Below are 25,326 nucleotides of genomic sequence, written 5' to 3'. Positions count from 1 at the left end.
AAAAGTCTTCAACAACGTGCAATTTCCCTTCATGATAGAGGTCTTGGAGAGAGCAGAGATACAAGGAACATAACTAAACTTAATAAGACAATATACAGCCGTCCAACAGCCAACATCAATCTAAATGGAGAGGAACTTCCAGCAATTCCACTGAAATCAGGAACAAGACAAGGTTGTTCACTCTCTCGATATATATTCAGTCTAGTCCTTGAGGTCCTAGCTAGAGCAATAAGACATCAAAAGGCAATCAAGTGGACACAAATGGAAAAGAAAAAGTCAAACTCTCACTGTTTGCTGATGATATGATAGTTTACATAAGCGACCCCAAAAATTCTACCCAGGAACTTCTACAACTCATAAACACTTTCAGTAATGTAGCAGGATACAAGATTAACTCAAAAAAAAATATCAGTAGCCCTCCTGTACAGAGATGATAAAAGGGCTGAGAAATAAATCCAAGAAACATCACCCTTCACAATAGCCACAAATAGCATAAAATATCTCAGAGTATTCCATTTGTTCTAGACAAACAAATGGAAGACTTGTATGACAAGAACTTTAAATCTTTGAAGAAAGAACTTGAAGAAGACACCAGAAAATGGAAAGATCTCCTGCTTTGGGTAGACTGAATTAACATGGTAAACATGGCAATCTTACCAAAAGCAATCTACACATTCAATGCAATGCCCTTCAAAAGCCCAGTAAAATTCCTCACAGACCACGAAGGAATGGTACTCAACTTTATATGGAAAAGCAAAAAACCCAGGATAGCCTAAACAATCCTGTACAATAAAAAAACTTCTGGAGGCATCACAATATCTGACTTCAAACTCTACTACAGAGCTACAGTACTGAAAACAGCCTGGTATTGGCATAAAAACAGACAGGAGGATCAATGGAACTGAATAGAAGACCTGGATATTAATCCACACACCTTCAAATACCCGATTTTTGACAAAGAAACAAAAAACATCAAATGGAAAAAAGAGAGAATATTTAACAAATGGTGCTGGTGTAACTGGATATCAACATGTAGAGGAATGAAAATAGATCCATGTCTGTCACCATGCATAAAACTCAAGTCCAAATGAATCAAAGACCTCAACATAAAGCCAGCCACACTGAACCTCATAGCAGAGAAAATGGGAAGTACACTTGAACACATTGGCACAGGAGACCACTTCCTAAATATAACCACAGTAGCACAGACACTGAAAGAAACAATTAATAAATGGGACCTCTTGAAACTGAAAAGCTTCTGTAAAGCAAATGACATGGTCAACAAGACAAAATGACAGCCTACAGAATGGTAAAAGATCTTTACCAACCCCACGTAGGACAGAGGACCATCTCCAAAATATACAAAGAACTCAAGATATTGGTCATCAAAAGAACAAATAATCCAATAATAAAAAAAAGTGGACTACAGACCTTAACAGAGAACTCTCAGCAGAGGAATCTAAAATGACTGAAAGACACTTAAGAAAATGTTCAACATCCTTAGTCATCAGAGAAATACAAATCAAAACAACACTGAGATTCCATCTCACACCTGTAAGAATGGCCAAGATCAAAAACACTGATGACAACTTATGCTGGAGAGGTTGTGAGGAAAAGGGAACACTTCTGCATTGCTGGTGAGAACGCAAGCTGGTACAGCCTCTTTGGATATCAGGGTGGAGATTTCTCAAAAAATTTAGAAACAACCTTCCTCAAGACCCGGTAATACCACTTTTGGCTATATATCCAAAGAATGCTCAATTGTGCCACAAGGACATGCGCTCAACTATGCTCACAGCAGCATTCTTTGTCATAGCCAGAACCTGGAAACAACCTCCTTACTGCGCTTCATCTAAAGAACAGATAAGGAAAATATGGGACATTTACACAATGGAGTATTACACAGCAGAAAAAAACAACAACACCTTGAATTTTGCAGGCAAATGGATGGAGCTAGAAAACATCATTTTGAGTTAGGTAACCCACACACAGAAAGACAATTATCACATGTACTCACTCATAGGTGGCTTTTATACATAAATCAAAAAAATCAGTGTACAAATCACAATCTCAGAGAACCTACATAACAAAGAGGACCCTATGAGAGACATACATACATCTAATCTACATGGGAAGTAGAAAAAGACAAGATCTCCTGAGTAAATTGGAGCACAGGAACCTTGAGAGAGGGAAGAAGGGGAGGACAGAGACAGGGAGGGGAGCAGAGAAAAATGAAAAGCACAATAAAATAAAAAAATCTAAAAATAAACTTAAAAAAAAGCTTAGAGCCCATGTGGTGATACACTCTTTTAATTCTATCACTACAGAGGCAGAGGTTGGTAGATTTCTGAATTTGAGGCGAGCCTAGTCTACAGAGCAAGTTCCAGAATAGCTAAGCTTCAAAAATGAAGGAAACTATAAATACAGAAAGTTGGTGAAGATGTAATTGAATGAGGTGGGCATGGTCCAACCACATCTGGTGCGGGAGAATTGTTTGTATTCTGTCAATCATGTTTTAAATAAAACGCTGATTGGCCAGGCAGGAGGTGTAGGCGGGAAAACCAGACAGGAAGTGGAAATGATGCAAGGAGAGCAGGAGAATTCTGGGGAGGAGGAAGTTTGATTCCTCCCACTCCTGCCCAGATCACCGAAGCCGCAGGATGTGAGCTGCCCCACTGAAAAAGGTACTGAGCCACATGGCTAAAATAGATCAGAAAAATGGGTTAATCAAGATGTGAGAGTTAGCCAGTAAGAAGCCTGACCTAATGGGCCAATCAGCATTATAACTTATAGAGATCTCTTGTGTGGTTGATTTTCTCTGGGGCCTGCCGGTTGTGGGGTACCAGGCGGGTACAGAAAACACAAACAAGCAGGCCCAACATGTTACACACATCAAGCAGAAGAATTTGGTAGTTTTGGCCATATGGTTCTGGAGTTAGGAATAGAAGCAAGGAGTTTATAGAAGTTGCCTCCACGACTAAGGAAACTGCTGAGGGATATGCCAGAGGTGTTCCCTGAATGGATGTCTAGAGAGGCCATTTTGTGAAGCTGTGTTGATAAAGCCTGATTGCCTTGGAGATTCTAAGATGTTGGAGATGCCAGGTTGTGGGATACCTGCCAAGGAGAGCAGCTATCAGGAAGTGGAACCAGCACAAGGGAAAGAAGTGTGCTGCAGCCTGCAAAGCTGAGAGGAGTTGGAGCTCTGGAAGTCCATTGACATCAGACGTGAAGACGCAAAGTTGGAGCTTGCTCAGGTGGGCTTTCGATCTTGCTTTGGTCCACTATTTTCCCTCTGTGCTCCCTTCCCTATGTTTTAGAATGGCAATGCATATCCTTTGTCATTATCTGTTGGAAGTACTGATTTTTTTTTATTTTATAAGGGATTACAGTTAAGAGATTGCATGAGTCTCAGAAGAGACTTTGAACTTTGGAGTTTTAAATGTTTTCAAATAACTTTTAAATAATTCTTAAAATAAGACTGTTATAGACCTTGGGGACTTTTGAAATTGAACTGAATGCATTTTTGCATGATGATTTGAGTACAAGTCTTTGGGGGCCAGAGAATGGAATGTGGTGGTTTGAAAGAAAGTGATCCCCAAAGGGAGTGGCATTATTAGAAGGTATGGTTTTGTTGGAAGAAGTATGTCACTGTGAAGGTGGGCTTTGAGGTCTCACATATGCTTAAGCAATACCCAGTGTCTCAGACCACTTCCTGTTGGGGTATGCCCTCGTCTGTCATATGGTGGCATGGGCAGAGGAGAGATCGCCCCCGGCCCCACCCCCTCACCACCTGTGACATGTAGGAGAGCTAGCTCTAAATTCATAAGAATGGGAGAGCTGTCCTGCCCCTTCCCGGCAGCATCACTCAAAAGACCAGGCCCTGCACCTTGCCTTTCCAGCACTGTAGGGCCCACCCCATCGGCAGGGGTATGAATGAACCAGCCCCAAAGTTGTGAGTGTGGGAGAGCTGTCCCCACTGCTCATCTGTTGCATGATGGCATGGGTGGGGGAAATGTACCCTGCTTACCCCTCAACCCTTTTTTTTTTCTTTTAAGCTTTAATTTATTGGGATGGGGGACATTGCAAGGACAGAGAGCAGATATGAAAGGACAGGAAATGAATGGGATCAGGATGCATGATGAGAAGACAGAAAGAATAAATAAAAAAAGCTAAAAATGGGGAATAAAAATGAGCAGAGAATGCTCAAAAGATGAAACACGGATGGATGGGAAATATTTTTAAAGTGTTCAATGTCTTTAGCCATCAGGAAAAGGCAAATTAAGATGACTTCGATCTTTCATCTTCCCTCTGTCAGAATGGCTAAGGAAAAAACAAAGGATGACAAACACAGGCCTGGTGTGGGGAAAGGGGAACATTGACTCCCTGCCAGTCGGTGGAAACAGATGCCGTCATTATGAAAATTGTTGTGATGTTTCTTCAAGCAGCTAGAAATAGACCTACAGCATGAACCAGGTAGATTCTTCTTGGGCACATACCCAAAGGGTATTCTACTACAGCAATACTTCTCCTTCTTCGCTGCTGCTCTATTCACAAAAGCTAGGAAAAGGACACAACCTAGATATGGAAAGATATGGATGTGGATGAATGAATAACAGAAGTTTGGTACACTTACACAGTGGAATATTTAGATGTTGAGGAAAACTATTAAAACTCACAAGTAAATGGATAGAGTTAGAAATAGTTATTCTGAGTGATGGAATCCAAATCCAAAAGATAAATATCACATGTATTCTCTTATATACAGACATTAGTTTTGAATCTTTAGATTTTCATTTTGGATACTCATAGAGGTCAGGAAATTATTAAGGGTCCAGGTATGGGTGTTTCCAAGGAAAAGTGATTCACCACATTGGCATAAAGGGAAACATAGAAATGATGGAGCAGAAAGGATTAGATGGGGTGTGGAGATGGAAGGGAAAAATATAGATAGGAGTGTGGGGAAGGTCAGATAACAAACAGTAAAGCCCTTCTGATAAAAGTTACATGAAATACTACTATATCCTCTGACGTAAACATAAACAAAACACATTTTGATAGAGTTACTCTGTACCTGGATAGCAATGCCTCTACTAGATAGACATCATCAGCTAACAAATAAAAAGCCCAGTGCCAGGAATGGGTTGTTTCTATTTTATATGACGGCCAGTAAGTTTCCACAGCCACCCACATATTACAGACTGTTGCCTTTTCTCCTGGTTGCCTCCAGAACTTGAAGGTAAGACTCTATTGCTCAAGATGTTGCACACTTGAGTCACAGGACATGGAGAAGTCAAGCTGAATCTACTCTCAAAGCTTCATCCTTACCGGCTCGCTTCGTGGTACTGGAACGTACTATGCACACTATCAGAAGAGAGAGTAATCACAAGTTATATCTGGCTACAGACCTTGTGAGATACGATAACTGACAGCATCTACCCACTGGTACAAGAGACACTTGAGAGTTATGTATGCAAGTAACCAACTGAAAGACCTGGATAAATCCAGATCCCCCTAACAGGAAAATAGAGCCAGAAATCTAGCAGGAAGAGAAGAATCATAAATCTAGGATTAGCCAGTTCCAGGGTTCCAGGAACTAGCTGAAGATAAAGGTAGATTTACTCTTGAGAGTAATCTTGAGAGATAGAGAGATTCCCCCTAGCAATTATCACCCCCTAGTAATTATCACTGGAATAGGAATTAGCTGATTAATGATCTTGAGAGGCAGGGAGTTGCCCCTTTGTAATCATCACTGGAATTTTCGGAATTTTCTGTGACACCCTCCCTGCTCCCTTTTGGATTACTGGGCTGTGTGGTTTCTTCCTATAAAAACTACTTCTCCCGGTCACTCGAGGTTGAACTCTTCCCCTGCGTGGGTTATGAGTCTTGGCCCCAATGCACTGGTTCCCGTCTTGTCGTCTTGTCATTAAACCTCGTGTGATTGCAGCAAGGACGGTCTCTCGTGAGCTACTGGGGGGGGGGGGGGGTCACGTCATCCCGAGGCTTGAGTGAGAGTCTCCCAAAATCGGGGGTCTTTCACAACCATCTTCTGACTGGATTTGAGGCCAGCTACACAATATGGAACCTGTAACTAGCACCATTATCAATGAATCTGTAGCTAGATGGGTCCTCAGCCCTAGTGGGGAACCTATTTCTATTACTCTGCTAAAGGGACACAGAGTGAAACAGACTCCTCACGACTTACTATTACAGCCACAGATTTGGGCATCTCTCCAACCCCATCAGAGAAGCTTCTTTTTGCAGTAATGAGTCACACAGAGACCCACAACTCAGCAAGGTGCTGAGAAGAAACTGTGGAGTACTCAACCCTGAGTATCTCACATTGCTTCTTCCAAGATTTGAGAGCCTGAGGTGGTGGATGACTTCAGCGGTGTTCTCTGGCCGTAAAAGGACAGTTGCTCATAGGCACTCACAGTGATTGTGAGAGCATACACAGGATCTGCATAAGCTCAGAAGAGAGAAAATCCTAGCATCATAGAGAGAGGGAGTCATAAAGTTCTACTCTCGGTTGAGGAGCTATTGGTGACTGATAGCTGCTAGGAAAACAGTCATTGGTTTTAAGGGTGAGGCTCCTGGTAGATAAACATGCTGTAGTGAATGACCACACAGACGAGGAAATATGGGCAGTGTTCATTGGACTGGATGGAATTTAAAACAAACAAAGACACAAAACCCCATGAGTATGGAATGCAGTGGGGTTCCGGGAGGAGCTGAGGAATAGTTGAATAAATTTGAAATACAATATATGAAATTGTCAAAGGACTAATAAAAACATACTTTAAAATAAATTCTGGGGAAATACTTTGTAGTGATATTTCATTTCTTTTTTAATAAATAAAGCTTGCCTGACATTCAGAGAGTAAAACACCACTGGTCAGCCTTATGGAACAGACAGTGGTGACATATACCTGTAATACCAGGAGCCACACTAGTCTGCTGTAGAAATCAGATGGTGGTGATGTATGCCTTTAATTCCATCCCAAGAGAGGAGTATAATATGGGAGAAGACAGCTCTTAGACACAGTATCGTTCTGGGTATTCATGGAGGCAGGATTATCATTTCAGACTGAGGTAGAGGTAAGAGTCAAGTGGGTGGTTGCTTTGCTTTGCCGACCTTCAGGTTGAACCCCAATTTCTGTCTCTGGGTTTTGATTATTCATGCTACAATACTTGAAGCTTTCCAAAATCCATTTTAAAATTTTTAAATGAATAGCCACAATACTTTTAGGTGATACATGAATACTATCCTGGGGATTGTCACGGTGAATATTCATCCTTTGATTTGAGGATTTTGTCTTGGTCACTGAAGTTAACTTTCAGCTAAAGACAGCTGGAGGGACTGTTCTCTCAGTCCCAAGAACCTGTGCCTCTTTGCATTGGTTCTCATTCCGTATTTTGTAGGAGACAGATGTTTTCTGGAAACTGTCTGAGTAATACAGCAGCTAGTGACTTCGGATGTCAGGAGGCCAAGTCTTCAATTGTCAGAATCATGTCTTTGAGGGTCCCATGACAGGGTTAAGGCAGATATTATACTTTTTGCCTGGTCTTTCCTCCCCCAGAGCACAATGAAGTGATACAGAAGTGACATAAAGTGATCCTGATACAATCTTGAAACATAAGTTAACATTCTATTTCAGTGTTTATATTTTCCTATCCTTAGAAAAGAATCAACATGAAATCTTATAAGTTAGAATGAAGAATTTGAGTAATTTCTCATCTACAAAGATGCTTTAAGAAGCTCTGGTCAGTTGTTGTACCATACTCAAGGATGTACATGAGGCGCAATGGAGATTATAGGCTAACACAGGCCAGAGCAGTGTTCCATCCCTGGCTCACAGGGTACACTCAATACTTCAGGAAATTTGTAGGAGTTTTATTTGCTGACATTTGTGAATCCTCTTTTAGCTGAAAGGTTGGGGAACAAAACAGTTACACAGTCTTAAGGCTTATATCACTCTTTTGCTAAACATCCTTAGCCATTAGAGAAATGCAAATCAAAACAACTCATATTCCATCTTACACCTGTAAGAATGGTCAAGATCAAAAACACTGATGACAACTTATGCTGGAGAGGATGTAGGGTAAAAGGAACATTCCTCCATTACTGGTGGGTGTGCAACCTGGTACAGCCGCTTTGGAAAACAGTATGGCAATTTCTCAGAAAATTAGGAAACAACCTTCCTCAAGACCCAGTAATACCACCTTTAGGTATATACTCAAAGGATGATCAATCATACCACAAGGACATGTGTTCAGCTGTGTTCATAGCAGCTTTGTTTGTCATAGCTAGAACATGAAAACAACCTAAATGCCCCCTCGACTGAAGATGTGATACATTTATACAATGAAGTACTACATAACAGAAATAAATAATGACATCTTGAAATTTGCAGGCAAATGGATGGATCTAGAAAACATCATATTAAATGAGGTGACTCAGACCCAGAAAGACAAATATCATATGTACTCACTCCTAAGTGGCTTTTAGACATAAACCAAAGCAAAACCAGCCTTCAATTCACAATCTCAGAGAACATAGACAACAAAGAGGACTCTAAGAGAGACATACATGGATCTAATCTACATGGGAAGTAGACAAAGACAAGATCTCCTGAGTAAATTGTGAGCATGGGGATCATAGGAAAGGGTAGAAGGGGAGGGGGGAAGAAGCGAGGGAGTGGATAAAAATATATAACTCAATAAAAACAATTTTAAAAATTACCCAAAAAAAGAAAAAAGAAAAAAAAAGGACTTACATCATTCTTTGTAGTATCTGAAATAGTATTATCACTATTGAAATCTGGAAAAACAGACACTGGATCTTTTCCCATGCATTTGGCCACCCAGATAGTTTAGAAGTATGAAAAACACAGTTGCTGTTCCAAACCAAATTTAAATACTTCGTTAGGCAGATTTTTAGTTTCCTGTGTAACTGATTATGATAAGAATCTGAATCCAAAATACCAAAGCTGGTGAAGGAAGCTTCCTGAACTTCCTTTCCCAGCAACTCCGTGGCCACAAATGGAGGAACAGGTGAAGTTAAGCACTTCCTCTTCATCAAAATAAAGGGGAACGGATGTGTGGGATAAATTTAAATAAGACTCAGTAAAAGACAACCCCCCACAAAACCTTGGTGAAAACAATCCAGTCTGCACGCTGGTCCCTTGTCCAGCCACAGTTCTGCTGTCGTTCACCCCACTTTTAGTGGGGGCCTTTATCACCGTGTCCATGAGCCTCACCCCCGTGCTGATGTAGCTGTTTCGTGATGGGAAGAAGGAGGCTGCGCTTGTGTCTTCTTCACCTTTTTACAAATGAATATTTATATTAGTCTCATTTATTTGTCATTAGAGTTTTGCTGTTGTTTTTGTCTTTCCCCAAAGTAAAAGACACTCTTTTGAAATAGAGCTCACTACCTGGTTGATAAGCTGCCTGTGGGTATGATTTTACTGCAAAGCAAACACCAGGTTGTCATTACAATGTTTCATGGATAATCAGATAATTTGTAGACTCTGTAGTGCACAGGCAGATCTTTTATTGGACATTTTCACTGAACTATGCTAACATGATCACTGAAGTTAAATTTGTATAAAATTTTAAAGCCGACAGGTATGTGTTACTAGTAGACACAGGCATTCTCCCAGAGTGTTTGAATCTTGCATGCTACAATTCCTTCAAACAATGGAGCTCTTCTCAGAAACAAGTGTAAACAGAACTCAAGCAGCCATGCAAACGGAGTCCTTGTGAAAGTGTGGCATGCAGAAATTAAGCGCATTCAGTCATCAGAGCGAGATTAGTGTCTATACCATGCCCAACAATCCTGAAGAAATGGAAGCTAGCAAAAGAGGAAACAGCAAGGCATTAAGTGTCACAGGCACTACCTTTATGGCAGGGCTGGGCAAACAAATAAAAGGCACCACTCTGTCATAAAACATGATGAAGAGGATATGGTGAGCAAAGGGTGAGTGTGGTGGAGGTGGGCACTGCAGAGAAGGCCCAGAGCAAAGGCTTCTCCATTCAGGGAGACTGTGAAATGAAAGAATGTGACTGAACTTGTTCTCTCATTCCCCAGAAGCCTGTGGTGTAAGACTAAGAATAAAGAACGTGTAGCAATCTGTACACACAAGCACCTGCGACTGTGACTTTACTCTTTATGCAAATACGCTGGATTATTCCCACGGAGCTTATAAAATGCCGGTAAAAGCCACACTGAAGCCTTTACAGCCGAGCTGTTGGACACGCGCATTCATGTGAGAGATGAAGGAAGGCTTTAGGTGGAGGAAGTAGCCTCTTGCTGTCTTGTGACTCTCAGTTATTTATCGTACAAACCACAGCACAGACACGAAGACAGAGACAGGGCACAAGACAGTGACACTGTTGTCTTCATAGGTAAGTGGTAAGATTTCCTCGGCTTTTCGATTTTAGTCTTCCCCAGCTTGGGACTGTGGTGGGATCTGCATGCTCCCCCTTAGAGCAACAGCTCACACTGAGCTTGCTTATGTTCATGATTATGTGGAAAACCAAATGACCATCTCTAAGAGAGACATGGATCAAAAGGTTTTAAAAATTCCTAAAATACCATCACTGTTGGAGGAAAAAAAAAATATCCTGTCTGGATCAGACTTTCCAACTTCTTTGGAACTCTCCCGGGTGATTTTCCTTAGTGCATAAAACAATATAAAATTTAATTTATGGTCATTTTTTTCTTTTAAGTTTAGAGGTTCGATTTACATCTCATTCTATCATTTTAAGACATATTTTGTTGAAATGCGTGCATGCTTGTCCAGGAACCATCTCCTGCCACCAGTCAGCTTTAAAGATCGCTCGAGACTTTTGCCTCAGTGCAGAAGCTCAAGATAGAAACTCCTGAAGAGCAGCTTAGTTATTCTTTGTGTGCAGATACTAATGGAAGACAAGTTTTCAAAATGGTATTTAGTTACGTTTTTATTAAAAAGAAATAGAGATCTCTACTTACTGACTCCTAATTAAAACTTCAGTGTTTGAAATCAACAACTTAGTTAAAGCTTCTTCTATTCCTCTCTTGATCTAAGCTTTTCACTTCAATCTGATACATATCCCGGATCTGAACTAAAAATGTGCCCCCAAGGCACTGTGAAATGAGGGGAGTCAGTGGACTCTCCATTCCCTTGGTTGTTAGGGCGCAACGGCTGCTATTACTGGATGCCAAAGCATACCAGAAGTTGGTTTCCTGTGGAGAATAGCCCCTTTGGTGGTTCTCTGCATCCAGCTTCTGCATTTTAAAATGCCAGAGTCTCTACAGCGAGGGGCAAGCATTGCGCCATGTCCACTGCACTGGATCTGCTGTGGGTGGGGCTAAGGCACACTGCAAAGGTACTGCTGGCAAGACCACGGATGCTTTTGGTGGCGGGCTTCACACCCAGGCAAGTGCAGAATTGCTGGACAAGTGAAAGGCACCTGGTAGGAAACTCCAAATGTCTTTGAGTTACAAATGTCTTTTATTGAAATGTGAGAGCTCAGATAAGACATGGTTGTTAAGTAAATTATAAAATTTTCCTTGTAATTGATCATCTGGGGTCGAATCATGATTGAGATGCAGAATGTTGTAACGACCCTTCTGGAGAAGGCTAGCAGGCTCAGGCCCAAACCATAGACAAACTGAAGGTGAAAAGGCCAGGATCCAGGGTAAGAAAGGCAGTCCTCCCAATCAGCAAAGGTTCTTGAAGATGATGGGATGTTGCGAGAAACACTACAACACTCCAAAACAGTCCACCCTTCATCTTGCGTTGAGATTTCTGAGGGTGTTAAGACATGCAGGAAGTCTCATGCCACTCCCAAGAAGAGCAAGCATAAGACAAAGAAGGTTACGTTGATTTTCATGAAATACTGGAATGTGGAGAAAAAGGGCAAAATCAGTCACCTGCGTCAAGCGATGAATGCGGGGCTGGAGTCTCCATGGCCAGCGTCTTTGGCAGTCATTACTGTGGCAAGTGCTGTCTCACTAACTGCGTCAGCAAACCGGAAGATTGATAGGAAAGAGATAGGAACTGGGAAAAAATAAGAAAATTATTTAATGTTTCTTATTGTAAGGTTTCTACCCTCTAAAACTATTCCAAAAGTGCCCTCTCCGAATTTTTATCTTATGGAAATTTTATTACGAAGTTTAATGTAGCTGGGCTGTAGTGGCACATGCCTTTAATCCTAGCACTGGGGAGACAGAAACAGGCGGATCACTGTGAGTTCAAGCCCAGTCTGGTGTACGACAGCTAGTTCCTGGACAGCTAGAGCTGTTACACAGAGAAACTCTGTTTTGAAGGAAAAAAAAAGAAAAAGAAAAAATATACTTAATGTTGCAGTTTAGTATTGATCTCTTTTTGCCTGATAGTGGACTTTGGATTTTTATTGTCTTTCTGGCATATAGACTAAATATACTAGACTATATTTTCTATTTTATCTGTATTCTCTTAGTCAAAGTGAGATCCTGCCTACTCAAGTTTAAGTGATTTTGCCATAATTCCCATTCTATCAATAATCACATTAAAATTGCCACTGTGTTGACTGCTTCCATGTTTTTCTTACAATCACCAGAAAATATCAGTATTATGTAAGGGGAAATAGCTGTGAAGCTAACAGAACGAAAGCACACGAGGCAGAGAGCTTCTCAAAAGCTCTACTAACCATGCAAAACACTGTTTCCTAGCAAGTTTGCCCAATACTAAGAATTTAACCTAACATTAGATAGAAGTCCACGTAGGATCACAACTGGGAGTTCTACCAGTCATTATTTCTCAGACAAGTGTTAAAGAAATCTACATGCTATTTTCCAAATATCTACCTCCTCAATCAGGCTTCCCTTGGAGTGTTAAGAAAGTAGGTAAGGTTTTTTGTTTTTTTTTTTTTTGGTTAGTTTTGTTGTTTTTTAACTTTCTGTTCTCTTCAGGGAGTAAATGCCATTTTCCCTATGCAAAATACAACAGCATCGGAGCAGAAAGTTCAGAAATGAAGCCACCAGGAAAAATGAACTTGGACTGATGCCAGAGGTCTCAGGCTCTATGCAAATCAGGTTTAGCCAAATAACCTGAAAGGCATTTTTGTTTGGTTAGTTGGGACAAAGTCTCTCTACGTATTCCTGGTTATTCTAGAACTTATGTAGCTCATTGTGGCCTAGAACTCACAGAGTTCTGCTTGCCTCTGCTTATTGAGTATTGGGATTAAATATTCGTGCCACCACACCCAGCTAGGTGGCATTTCTTGTGTGAGGCAAGTTAGAGTCTAATTATATATATTTCCTTAGTCTTGCCCCTTTATGTACCCACTGAAATGTGACATCCATATATGAGCAGCTTTATTTTCAGGTTTTTTATCTCTAGACTTGAACAAACACTATAATTGTTATTTACAAGACATTTTCCCCAAGCCCCACTGCCTGCAGTGTGGACTCCTCCCCTTGGTTCTTCTACTTTTAGCTATTTTGGTCCTTGACCTATCAGTTGAAATTCACAGCCAAGTGTATGGAGGATCTGTCTTGACATTTGAATGCAGATAACAGTCATTTCACCTTGATATTCCTCAAGTTATTTATTGACATCTTATTTTACTGAATTAACTAGTATGCTCAGGATTTGGGAAGTGATAAGTATTTGTTGACATTAAATAAACTGAGTTAGTTTGGTTTTTTTTTTTTTTTTTTTTTGCTTCCTTCTTCTTTTTTGTGGGAGAGGGCACAAGGTCAGGGGGCAGACCTGAGAGGACTGGGAAGTGAATGTGATTTGGGTGCATTATGTGAAATTCCCCAATAATCAACAAAAATCTTATGTTGGAAAAAAAATCTAGAATAAAACAGCAAAGGAAGGAAAGAAAGGAAGGACGGTGTAGTGACATTTCAAATGTACTTTAATAAATAAAGACTGCCTGAAGATCTGAGACTAAAACAGTCCCACTGGTCAGCCTTACGACCAGGTTATGGTAACACACACCTTTAATCCCAGTAACCACAATGACATGCACCTTTAACCCTGGTAGCCACACTAGTTGCCATAGAAACTGTGTAGTGCATGCCTTTGGTGAGGGTGGTACACGCCTTTAATCCCAGCCCTAAAGAGGAATATAAGGCAGGAGGAAACAGTTCTCAGAAACATAGTCTCCTTCTGAGATTCCAGGAGGCAGGATTGCCATTTCAGACTGAGGCTGAGGTAAGAGCCACTGGTTGACTGTTTTGCTGTTTGGATCTTCAGGTTGAACCCCAGTTTCCAACCCTAAGTTTTTATTAATTGTACTTCAAGGAAGAAAAGAAAGAGGGAGGGCGGGAGGGAGGGAAGGAAGGAAAGAGGAAGGAAGAAAGAAAGAAAATTATTCTAACTGTTCAGTCTTTTCATGGGGTCCCAATTCCTAGTTGGTTAACGGGTTTTAAATTTTTTTTTCTTCAGAGCTTTGATCACAACTGAATTGTAATGTTTAATTCTTTCAGATGATTTATTTTTATTATTTGTAATTGTGTGTATGTGTGTGCACAAGAGTGCAGGTGCCCTTAGGCCAAAAGGCATCAGCTCCCCTGTAGTTGCTGTTGTGAGTCACACAATGTAGATGAGGGATCTGAACCTGGGTCCTCTGCAAGCGCCGCATGTTCAGCCCAGGGACCCCTCCAGCCTGTATCTGCCTTTGAGAAACATGACTTAGCCTTTGTTGAGGTTACAGCGTGACTTGTTTTTGTCTGTCAGAGCAGTCTGTCACATAGAAGGACATCTACGAGAACAGCGACATCAATCCTTTTCTCTCTGCATTTCTGTCTATTCATATACAACTAATTCCGAGTAACTAGTATTTATGATGTTTAAATGCATGCTAATGAAATTATCTAGAATTATTTTTAAATTTTCTGTCTTTTCCCCAATGTTTTCTTCTCTGAAGCTACTGGAAGGGAAGGATTACTTTTACCTTTGTGGCTAAGGAAACTTTACCTAGAAAACCACGGCAGTAACTTATTGCCAAGTCAGTATTCATTTCTGCTTTCTTGCTTTGGTTGGTTCCATTACACAGTTCTAAAGTTTTCCCTTTAAGTGTTGGGCTGTAGTTTAGTTCAAGGTTTTTGAACTATTTTGCTACTAGTATGATCCTTTGGTTGGCAATATTTTTTTGCTGTGGTTTGTCATTTTGTTTTTTAGCCTAACCATATATTTTTTTAAATTTTCTTTTTCTATTTCAATTTTTCATTTCTTTGTGCTAGCAGCAGGATGATTTCTCAAATACCATGGTCTTGAGAACGTTGGTCCAATGAAATCATCTAAACTTGGATCATGCTTCACTGCGGGGAAGAACGCTGCTGTCCCCCTCCCTCCCATTCATTTGTCTTCTGAGCTCACACAGTATGTTACACACTGTCTGGGGACTTTTGTTTAAATCAATGCATCCTTTGACAATTTCACACACGTACATAACTCCAAGTCACACTCCCCCCCCACCCCCGCCTCTTTCATCTGCTCCACCAAACTCCTTCCTGGGAACAGGCTTCCATGCTCCTGTGTCTTTGTTTCACTTTGTCCTCATTCTGTGCCTCACTGAAGTCAACCTGGGTATTGCATGGACATGGAAGAGGAGAACATGATGGTCACACCTCTGAAGACAATGACTGCTGTTGATAGGGGTGACCCCCTCACCCCCACTGTCTCCTGCTCTCTCACAACTGGCCTTGCACCTCAGTGTATCTGGTCAGACAGGTCTACTTTGACGTTAGAAACAGGCATGCTTTAATAGAGTCGGACTAGGGCCACAGAGATGAACTGTTTAGTGAAGGGAGGCAAAAAAAAAAAAAAAAAAGACACTAGAACTTCTCTTGGGGTTTATTGTGAAATTTCATTCTATATTTTGTTGATCATAGACACATTTACTCCAAATTCCTTATTTCTGTGCAAAGCCTTACTAAATATATTAAATATTTTAGAGTCAGTAATTATTTTTAGTCGCATTTATCTTGACCTGTTTTTTAATGTTGCCAAAATACACGTATCTAACCTGCAGAGTACAAGCCTTCCAGTCAGGAATTTTGCACCTGTAGAATTAGACGTTTTGCCTTGCAGTGGAATGAAATTACACGGGACCTGAGAAATGTGTGAGAACAGTTTCTTTAATGTCGCAACCGTTGAAAGAAGGTTCTGGAGGAAAGGATAAGCTTTGTCAGATGTGCTTGTATCTCCAAATCTCGTGCTGAATATGTTTTCAGAGAGATACAGAGAGATAAAAAATCTCAAATTCTCCTTAGAGTATGCTATGATATAAGTAGCACAATCTCATACTGATAATAAAACAACCCCTTTACCCAGAATTCACACAGTGGTCATGAATATTTGTGGATATTTGACTGAAAAAAAGTTATATATTTATTTCTTGATGCAGTGGACATATGTAACTGCATATATAACCAAGGTATGTTAGGATAAGTAAATTATTTCTGTGCTGTAGAAGCTTATATATGATAATCAAATTTTATGAAAAGTTCTTCAGTGCAACCGACAACCAGGAATAACAGTTTCATACTCTGCGGGTTAGTATGTTCTTTTGATATTTAAAATAAGCACGATAAGGAATTATAACAAATACTTTCATTTTTTAGTAAAAATTATAATTTCGTAATATATATTTCTAAAGGATCTTTATTACCTTGCATGTTTAAGTAACTAATTGTTGACTGCTTGCATGCATATGTGTGTGTGCATGCGTGCGTGCATGTGTGTGTGTGTGTGTGTGTGTGTGTGTGTGTGTGTGTGTATGATACATGTGTGCCATGGTGCACATGTGGAACCTAGAACAGATCACTATGGAGTCAGCTCTCTCATTTCACACGTATGACTCTCCCAGAAATAGACCCCAGGTTGCCAGGTTTAGCCAGCAAGCAAGTTTACTGACTTTCGGGGGGATTATCTCTCTCTCCATCTTGTTTTTGAGGCAGAGTCTCTCTTGTTATTTCTGCCCCTGCGCTGCTTTCACTATGCTTTAAGCTCGTTCTCTTGTCTCTGTCCACCATACCACAGCAGTGCTGGTGCTAGAATTACAGGTATAAGCCGCCACATCTGACTCTTTTACATCAGTTCCCTGTGTTGAACTCAGATCATTGGGCCTACACAGCATGTGCCTTTACCCACTGCATCATTTCACCATCAACCCAGAAAATAAACTTTTTAATTCACCACTTTATTTTTTTAATAACAGAATTCTTTATTGATTCTTTGGAACTTTCACACCAAGCACTCCAAACCCACTCTCCTTCTAATCCTGCCATATTCATCCCTCACCCCTGCAGCTTCCCCCACTCCCCAAAAAAGATTGATTCAAAGCAAAACAAACAAACAGAAAACACCTCACTTCTCCATCCTTCCAAAAGCTCTTCACGCACCCTCATGGCATCGGGAGCTGCTGGTCTGGTTCCAGGCCTCTGGCACACCATCACACTGCACCCTCAGCATAATTCATCACTTTAAATGAACAATTTCATGTACCTACTGCAGTTATTGCATCAGGATGTGGTAGCTAATGATTATTCTTGCCTACAGTGTGAGTGATTAAGTAATGACTAATGCTCGTAACAGTTTAGTATTATTCTAAGAATTTTATCAATACAATTCTTACTGTCCAAATCTATACTGATATCTATCTACTTTTTAAAGTAGACTTTGGAATTCGGGGAACCTCTGTAAACTAGCCCGAAGACACTGAGCGACTGAGTAGAATTCAATTGCAAGTGAAAAACGCCTGTAAGTTGCCAGGTCGTTATATCGCCCCGCACATTTCACAGCTGTATCTGTTGAAGTCAGTCATTAAAATGATGTGAGTTTTCTGCAGTGTGTGTCAGTCTGAGTGTTTACAAGCTGGCCCAGCCACCTCCTAGGAGAACAGTGAAGGTCATGGAGCCAGCATAGCTGCTTGACAAATTCCAGCAAAACTGAGTCACACGCTATGGTCATTGACCGGGTGCCCTTTACTCTCAGTTTGAATCTCTGTGTGTTACACCCTGTGAGGGCTATTTGTGTAATGATTTATCCGTGACCTTTCTGAGAAAATCATTTCTGTATACCCCCAAAGAAGTCTTCAATGCTTTATTTTATACCCCTGCTTTCAGGGAAGTGACCTTAGTTGACCTACTTAGGGGTCTTCTCTCTGCCTTAGAGATTGTTATCCGGCCCTACACAAACTCAAGAACAAAATCATGAGAGCCCTGTGGATTCAGAAAAGGCTAACTAGATTCAGGAGGCTAGGAGAATTAGCAGCAGATCAGAGCACAGAACTCCCTTACAGTGTACTTAGAATTTCTTAGGAACATAACCTACATGATAGAGGACCACATATACATTAAGCCTCTGAACAGAATTTAGCAATAAGAGCTAGAATGACCAGAATTACAGAACAGCATATATAGATAATATAAGAATGGCACAGAATATAAGAAAAGTAAGGTATTAAGGTTTGTCATTTCTAAAAGGATTGATAGACATCAGGTTGCTGTGATGTTACCTAATTTAGAAACAGAAGAATTCTTTTATTTAACAAATTCTTATAAGATTATAAGTAAGAATTAAATAATAGCTCCAGCAGTTCCTAAGTCTGAGAAAGTTTTCAGACTTAGTTTAATTTGCAAGTAGTATGATTGACCATCAAAAGTTAATAATAAAATGCTGAACACACAGTGATTTGCCTGCGCTCTCTCAGGTGTTATCTAAAACATCTTGAAATCATGAACTGCTGCCAGCCTTAGAACAGGCTGCTATCTTAAGCTGAAATGATCTTAGAATATTTCTATTCTAGTAATAAGGATATGGGGTTGATAATAAAATGTATTCCATCTGGACTAAACCTATAACCCCGGGTATACTAGAGAAGTGTGCTCAGGACAAAATGATGTGATCTGTATCTCTTTAAAAATCATGAATGTCTTTGAACTCTGTATAAATAAATTTTCTGACTGCTAGTCAGTCAGATTTGAAAAGTCTTCCAATCTGGGCATCTGACTCAACCTTCCCCTCATCTGGTCCTTCCATCCTCTCAGGAGCCCACTCCCTGTTGGGGCGGCTAATCCCCTACAAAAAGCAATCAATGATTTCAAACTTTGTTGGAAACAGCAGTTTCAGTGAGAGAGGAAGTAGGGGGGCATGGAAGAGAGTCCCTAGCAGGAATGACTAAAAGTCATTATATATACATGCAGGCATGAAACTATCAAAGGATTAAAAAATGAAAAAAAATGCTACCTCTCTTTTTTGTCTTTCCAGAATTACATCATGTCAAACTACAAACTGATTTATTTTAATATAAGGGGGAGAGCAGAAATTATTCGTTATATATTTGCTTATTTGGACATAAAGTATGAAGATCACAGAATAGAACAAGCTGACTGGCCCAAAATCAAACCAAGTAAGTACCATAGATCATTCAGATTAATGTAGGGAGAATGTATTTCAGGGGTTTTCATCCTTCCTGCAGAAATGCAAGCCCTGTCCTACAGAGCTTCACACTGAGAAACATCAGTTCAGGTAAACCAAGCAGATGCATACTGCTCTCTATGGCTCAGGATTTAATCATCTTCTTTCTCAATAGATGACTCAGAACTATAGAAAGAGCTGGGCAGCTGATGTCAGCTTGAATATTGCCTCAACCAAGAGTAGACCCTGCTAATTTATGTAAACTTCCCCAACATCATTTCCTTATTGAGGAGACTGGGTGCAAGTGACAGTTCCGTCCTGCCTTCCCCTTCAAGCTCCACATGCCACCTCTCCCCTGTGTGCTTGAGATGTATCCATCGTATTTGGAGTTCTGTCCTGCTCAAAGTCTTTCAGGGCCTTGAACAGCACTTGCTTTACTCACTGGGCTGGTCACCAAAGTTCTGCTTTTCCCCCAAAGTGAAAGGAGTTGACTTTGTGCTCACTGGGTGTATGTATGGAGGCTTGGTCCCAGTCCTTGTGTGAGGTACATGACTTACAATCTACACTTCATTCTTTTTCTTCTTACCAAAATAGTTACATGTCCAAACCTAAGATATTAAGTTGTAGTCAATACACCTGCTGAAGCCCCTCATGATCATTGAAATGATGGTGGTCTGTTGATTCAGAAAGGTTTCAAAGATAGCAACAAGTGAAAAGGGGACTTTGTATAATAATATCCCATGCATTGTGTTTTTTAATATTTAGTTTTTCATGGCTGTGACAGAAATGGGGGAAAGAACATAGAGAAGGAAGGATGTATTTAGAGGTTTGTGTAGTCTGCTCATTGATTAGGGCCTGAGAAGAAACACCATGGCAGGAAGGGCGTGATGTAACAGTTACTTATCCTATGAGAGCTGGGAGCAGGGAGAAAGCAATAGGGTGGCTACAACTGAAATGGAAGGCAAGTCTCCAGCAGCCCACTTCCTCCAGCAAGGCCCTACCTCCCACAGGGCACCTCACAGCATGCAGAACTAGTCAATAGAATAAACTGTTCGCTGGATCAGAGACGCATGAACTGATGTCTGTGGAATAACCCTCACAGGTGGGTGTGAGTGCTGATGTGGGCATCCCTCAACCTAATCAAGATGTAAGTGCTGATGTGGGCATCCCTCAACCCAATCAAGGTGTAAGTGCTGATGCAGGCATCCCTCAACCCAATCAAGGTGTAAGTGCTGATGCGGGCATCCCTCAACCCAATCAAGGTGTGAGTGCTGATGCAGGCATCCTTTAACCCAATCAAGGTGTGGGTGCTGATGCGGGCATCCCTCAATCTAATCAAGTTGACAAGATTAACTAACACAAATGGAAAGTTAATTAGAATGCTACAATCACTATAACTACCTTGTAGAAATATTTTTAAGTTTTATAAATTTTCTATAATAAAAGTATATTGCTTTCTCACAAAGGTAAAAAAGTTCAAGTAAGAAAAAGGTGGAAGTTACTGATACAGTATGAATGTTATCTGCTATGATGGTCTTATATTTGTACAAAATGCTTCTGTCTTTTGTTATATACCTCACAATGCTCTTCATCAGAATAAGACTAGGATAAAACTTCCTTAGCTCATGTGTAAGTCAAACTCTATAGTTGCTGGAATATGTCTTAAAGTAACCCATGTGATCTATTTTGAGACAACAAAATTAATGCAGCTTTAAAGCAGGTGTTTATAAGAGTGAAGTATCTGGCCGGGCGCGGTGGCGCACGCCTGTAGTCCCAGCTACTCGGGAGGCTGAGACGGGAGGATCGCTTGAGTCCAGGAGTTCTGGGCTGTAGTGCGCTATGCCGATCGGGTGTCCGCACTAAGTTCGGCATCAATATGGTGACCTCCCGGGAGCGGGGGACCACCAGGTTGCCTAAGGAGGGGTGAACCGGCCCAGGTCGGAAACGGAGCAGGTCAAAACTCCCGTGCTGATCAGTAGTGGGATCGCGCCTGTGAATAGCCACTGCACTCCAGCCTGGACAACATAGCGAGACCCCGTCTCTAAAAAAAAAAAAAAAAAAGAGTGAAGTATCTGGGTGAAGAGACGGCTCACTGATCAAGAGCAGTTGCTACTCTTGCAGAGGACTGGGGTTCAGTTTCCAGCACCCACACAGAGCCTCACAACCATTTGTAACTTCAGTTCCAGGGGTTCTGATGCCCTCTTCTGGCCTCCAAAGGCACTGCAAACACATGGCGCACTTACATGCCATCAAAGGACTCAAACACACACACACACACACACACACACACACACACACATGCACACACACTCAATGAGTAAACCTTTTAAAGAGTACTAAGTTTATAAATAAATTTGTAATGAGACAATTCAGGAGTGTAGCATGTGTTATCCCTGTAAACAATTGGTTTTTTTTATTGTTTTTACATTGAGACATTGTCCAAACTCAGTATCTAAAATGAGGTAGAACTCATGATCCACCTACCTTCATCTCACAAGGGCTAAAGTTACAGGCATAAGCAGCACACCCAGTTTAAGCAGTGTTGGGGATCAAACCAAGAGGCTTGTGTGCAGCCTTGTACATATCAACAGACACCTTACCAACGCAGCTACATGACCACACATATACATGATTTTTACAACCAGTTCTTTAACTGACTTTATATCCAGTTTTTAAATCTACCGAAAGGTAAAGACTGCACTAAAGAATGTGAAATTGTCTCTTTTAAGAGGAAATGTTTTGAGGGGTTTGGATAGAACTCAAGCAGCATAGTGCTTTTGTTTTTAAACATAATGCTTTGTTGATTCTTTGGGAATTTCATACCATGTACCCCAATGTCACTCACTGCCGAAACCCTCCATATCTTCCCTTCATCCTTAGAACATGCAAAACAAAATAAACAACAACAACAAAAACCTCTCTCCGTCCTCTGTCTTTCCCGCCTCTCTAACGCCTCTTCATGCATCCTAGTGGCATCAGAGGCTGCAATGTGCCACACAGCATGCCTTTTGTTCAATTAGCCCCACCTGAAAAAAAAATGTTCATTTCAGGTTGTCTTTGGTCTTGTTGTCAAGACCTCTAGCGCACCATCATCACTGGACCATCACAAAAGCTCCCCTCAGGGATCCTGCTGTCGCCCCAGTCATGGAGGTCCTGCAGTTGAAATCTGAGTACCTTGCTGAGCTGGCCCTGCCCTTCCCTCCTTCCCTGACCCTGGGATAGCTGACCCTGCCCCTCACTGGACACTGTAGTAGGAGGAGGGCTGATCCCCCACATTGGCCCTTGCATGGAGAGAGTTGGCCTGACTCCTCACCATCAGCTTGGAAGAGCTAGCCAGGTGTCATGGGCCTAAGAGAGCTGACTCTGCCCCTCACTTGAGGGGTGTGGTCCCAGTAGCCTACACTGACTGCTCAGCTACCATCCAGACCCACATTCTGGACCTTTGGGTTGGTCCACTGTTTCAGGGTTTCTACTGCTGTGACGAAAACATCATGACCAAAAGGCAAGGTATATTTGACTTACACTTCAGCATTGCTGTTCATCGCCCAAGGAAGTCAGGACAGGAACTCAAACAGGGAGGGATCCTGGAGACAGGAGCTGAGGTAGAGGCCATGGAGGGGAGCTGTTTATTGTGTTGTTTCCCCTAGCTTGTTCGGCCTACCTTCTTATAGAATCCAGGACCAGCAGCCCAGGGATGGCACTACCCACCATGGGCTGTGCCCTCCCCCATTGATCACTAAATGATAAAATGCTTACAGCTGGATCTCAAGGGGGCGTTTCCTCAGCTGAGGCTCTTTCCTCTGATGACTCTAGCTTGTGTCAAGTTGACACACAGAACCACCCAGTACACCCACCCTAACAACTACCCCATCTATGACCTACGCATGTGTATGAAGAGACAATCTCCATGACACAGTGCTTCTTAAAATATTTTGAAGCTTGTAAATACATGTGCATGTGTATATTCTATGTTTAAGACTTCCGTGATTTATATGACACCTTGTTTCTATTGCTTTGGCTTCTCTCAACTCTCCTGGTTCTGCACAGGCGCTGACCCTTGGCTTGTTCTGTTTTAGCTCTTCCGTTTGGCAAAATCCCTGTTTTGGAGGTGGGAGGACTTATGCTTCACCAGAGTCTTGCAATAGCAAGATACTTGACCAAAAACACAGGTACTGTACTTATTGTAGTTAAGACTTTGATTAACTGAAAAAAAATGTGATGTTTCTTTGATATCTATTTAATAACTGCATTATTTAATTATGGAGCAATTAGGAACAGCTCTAAGGATTAGAACATTATAAATGTATCATCTTCATCAGTGAACTTTCTATGAATGCTGTAGACAGCTATTTTATTTTGTTATTTTTAGATTTTCATATATAGGGTTTTATTGTGTTGTCTTAGCTTTCCTGCTATTTGCTATATAACCCACAATGGCATTAAGTCCTTGATCCTTCTGTAGCAGCCTATTCTATGCTTGGAATACAGGCATGTGCTGCCACATCAGACCACATAATCTCACTTTGTACAGTACCCTCCCCCTCCTGTATCACTTGATATCGCCATCATGTCGTTCCAAAACTCTACCTGGAAAACTGGGTTGATATGTCATGCTAATGTTGAGTGTTGTGATTATCCAGAAATACAGATAGCACATGAAGGCTGGAACTTGTTGGACTATTGCAATCATAGTTCAGTGTCTTTCATTCTGAGCATGCTCAGAAGACTAGAAAGGTGGCATCCTTGCCTCTACTGGTTACCATCAGTCTCTTTCGCTCATGCACCATTGAATGAGCAGAAGTAACAGAGACAGCCCCTGCCTTCCTCTCATCATGTTCCCTTCCTACTTCCCCTCTCCGGTTCTTCCCACTTTAATTTTTTTTTAGTAAAAAAGCAAGAACTTTGGATTTTTAAAGCCTTTTTCTTTTTAATTAGCATGCTAGAGTCACCATTTTCCACTTTCAGCCTTTCCATTTCACCGCGCTGCTACCACCTTACGGTCCAAGCATGCTGCACACTAAAGTGACACATAGGGATTAGATCCCCATTTTAGGAACAAAGATGTTTATTTTAAAGACATAAAAGGGGCTGGAGCTTGACTCAATATTAAGAATACTTCATGTGGGATTCCCCTCTATAAGCTGCGAATACCATTGCTTAATAAAGAAATGCTTTGAGCCTATAACAGAGCAGGGCAGAACAGAGGTAGGTGGGAAAAACTAAACTGAATGCTGGGAGGAAGAGGGCAGAGTCAGAGAGAAGCCATGTAGCCCTACTGGAGACAGATGCTGGAACATTACCCAGTAAGCCACAGCTACATGGCGATACACAGATTAATATAAATGGGTTAAATTAAGATGTCAGAGTTAGCCAATAAGATGCTAAAGCTAATGGGCCAAGCAGTGTTTTTAAATAATATAGTTTCTGTGTGATTATTTCGGGTCTGAGCTGTCAGGTGGCTGGGAAATGAACAAGCAGCCTCCCACAATAAATACTTGTTGCTCTTGCAGAGGACCTGGTTTCAGTTCTCAGCATACACAGTTCTCAGCATGAACAAGGTGGTTCACACCTATCTGTAACTCCAGCTCCAGGGGATCTGATAAATGACTTTTGACCTCTGTGGGTACCAGGCTCAACACATGATAAGCACCCTTTCATACATGAGGACAAATCACTAATACACATAAGATAAAATAAATTTTAAAAAAAGCACACAAAAAAACCTGTGTACTGAAAAGTCAAAGGAGATGGAATATGTCCTGGAAGTTAGATTTAGAAGAGAAAAGGATAATGAAGTCAAGTGGCAGAAGATACCTAGGGTTCCAAGTCCTCCACCCTTGTGTGCATCAGAGTCTCCTCAGGGCTTCTGAACATATCTTCCTTGCTTCCAGATTTGATTCAGGAGACTGGAGGAGGACCCTGAAAGTTT

General features: G+C 41.2%; 1 protein-coding gene and 1 non-coding gene across 5 annotated transcripts in view; both read left to right on the top strand.

Moving 5' to 3' along the window:
* Window positions 1-10,180: 10,180 nt before the first annotated feature.
* Window positions 10,181-25,326, top strand: part of Hpgds (hematopoietic prostaglandin D synthase) — a 32,647-nt gene continuing 17,501 nt past the window's right edge. Inside the window, exons 1-4 of one of the 4 annotated variants that reach the window (XM_048416251.3) lie at window positions 10,181-10,404; window positions 17,655-17,738; window positions 19,248-19,389; window positions 23,474-23,566. In XM_048416251.3, the coding sequence (XP_048272208.2) occupies window positions 19,257-19,389; window positions 23,474-23,566 (226 nt within the window). In that variant the 5' untranslated portion in view covers window positions 10,181-10,404; window positions 17,655-17,738; window positions 19,248-19,256. Of the gene's footprint in view, window positions 10,405-14,071; window positions 14,187-17,651; window positions 17,739-19,247; window positions 19,390-23,473; window positions 23,567-25,326 lie in introns of those variants that run through there. The other 3 variants (XM_048416250.3, XM_048416249.3, XM_048416252.3) reach the window with 3 other exon arrangements.
* LOC148121851 (signal recognition particle RNA) lies at window positions 21,142-21,441 on the top strand. Its single transcript, XR_015738221.1, has one exon.

Source organism: Myodes glareolus, chromosome 6, assembly GCF_982192425.1.
Source record: "Myodes glareolus chromosome 6, mMyoGla1.1, whole genome shotgun sequence".
Taxonomy (NCBI): Eukaryota; Metazoa; Chordata; class Mammalia; order Rodentia; family Cricetidae; genus Myodes; species Myodes glareolus.
This window is presented reverse-complemented; position numbering and strand designations above follow the sequence as displayed.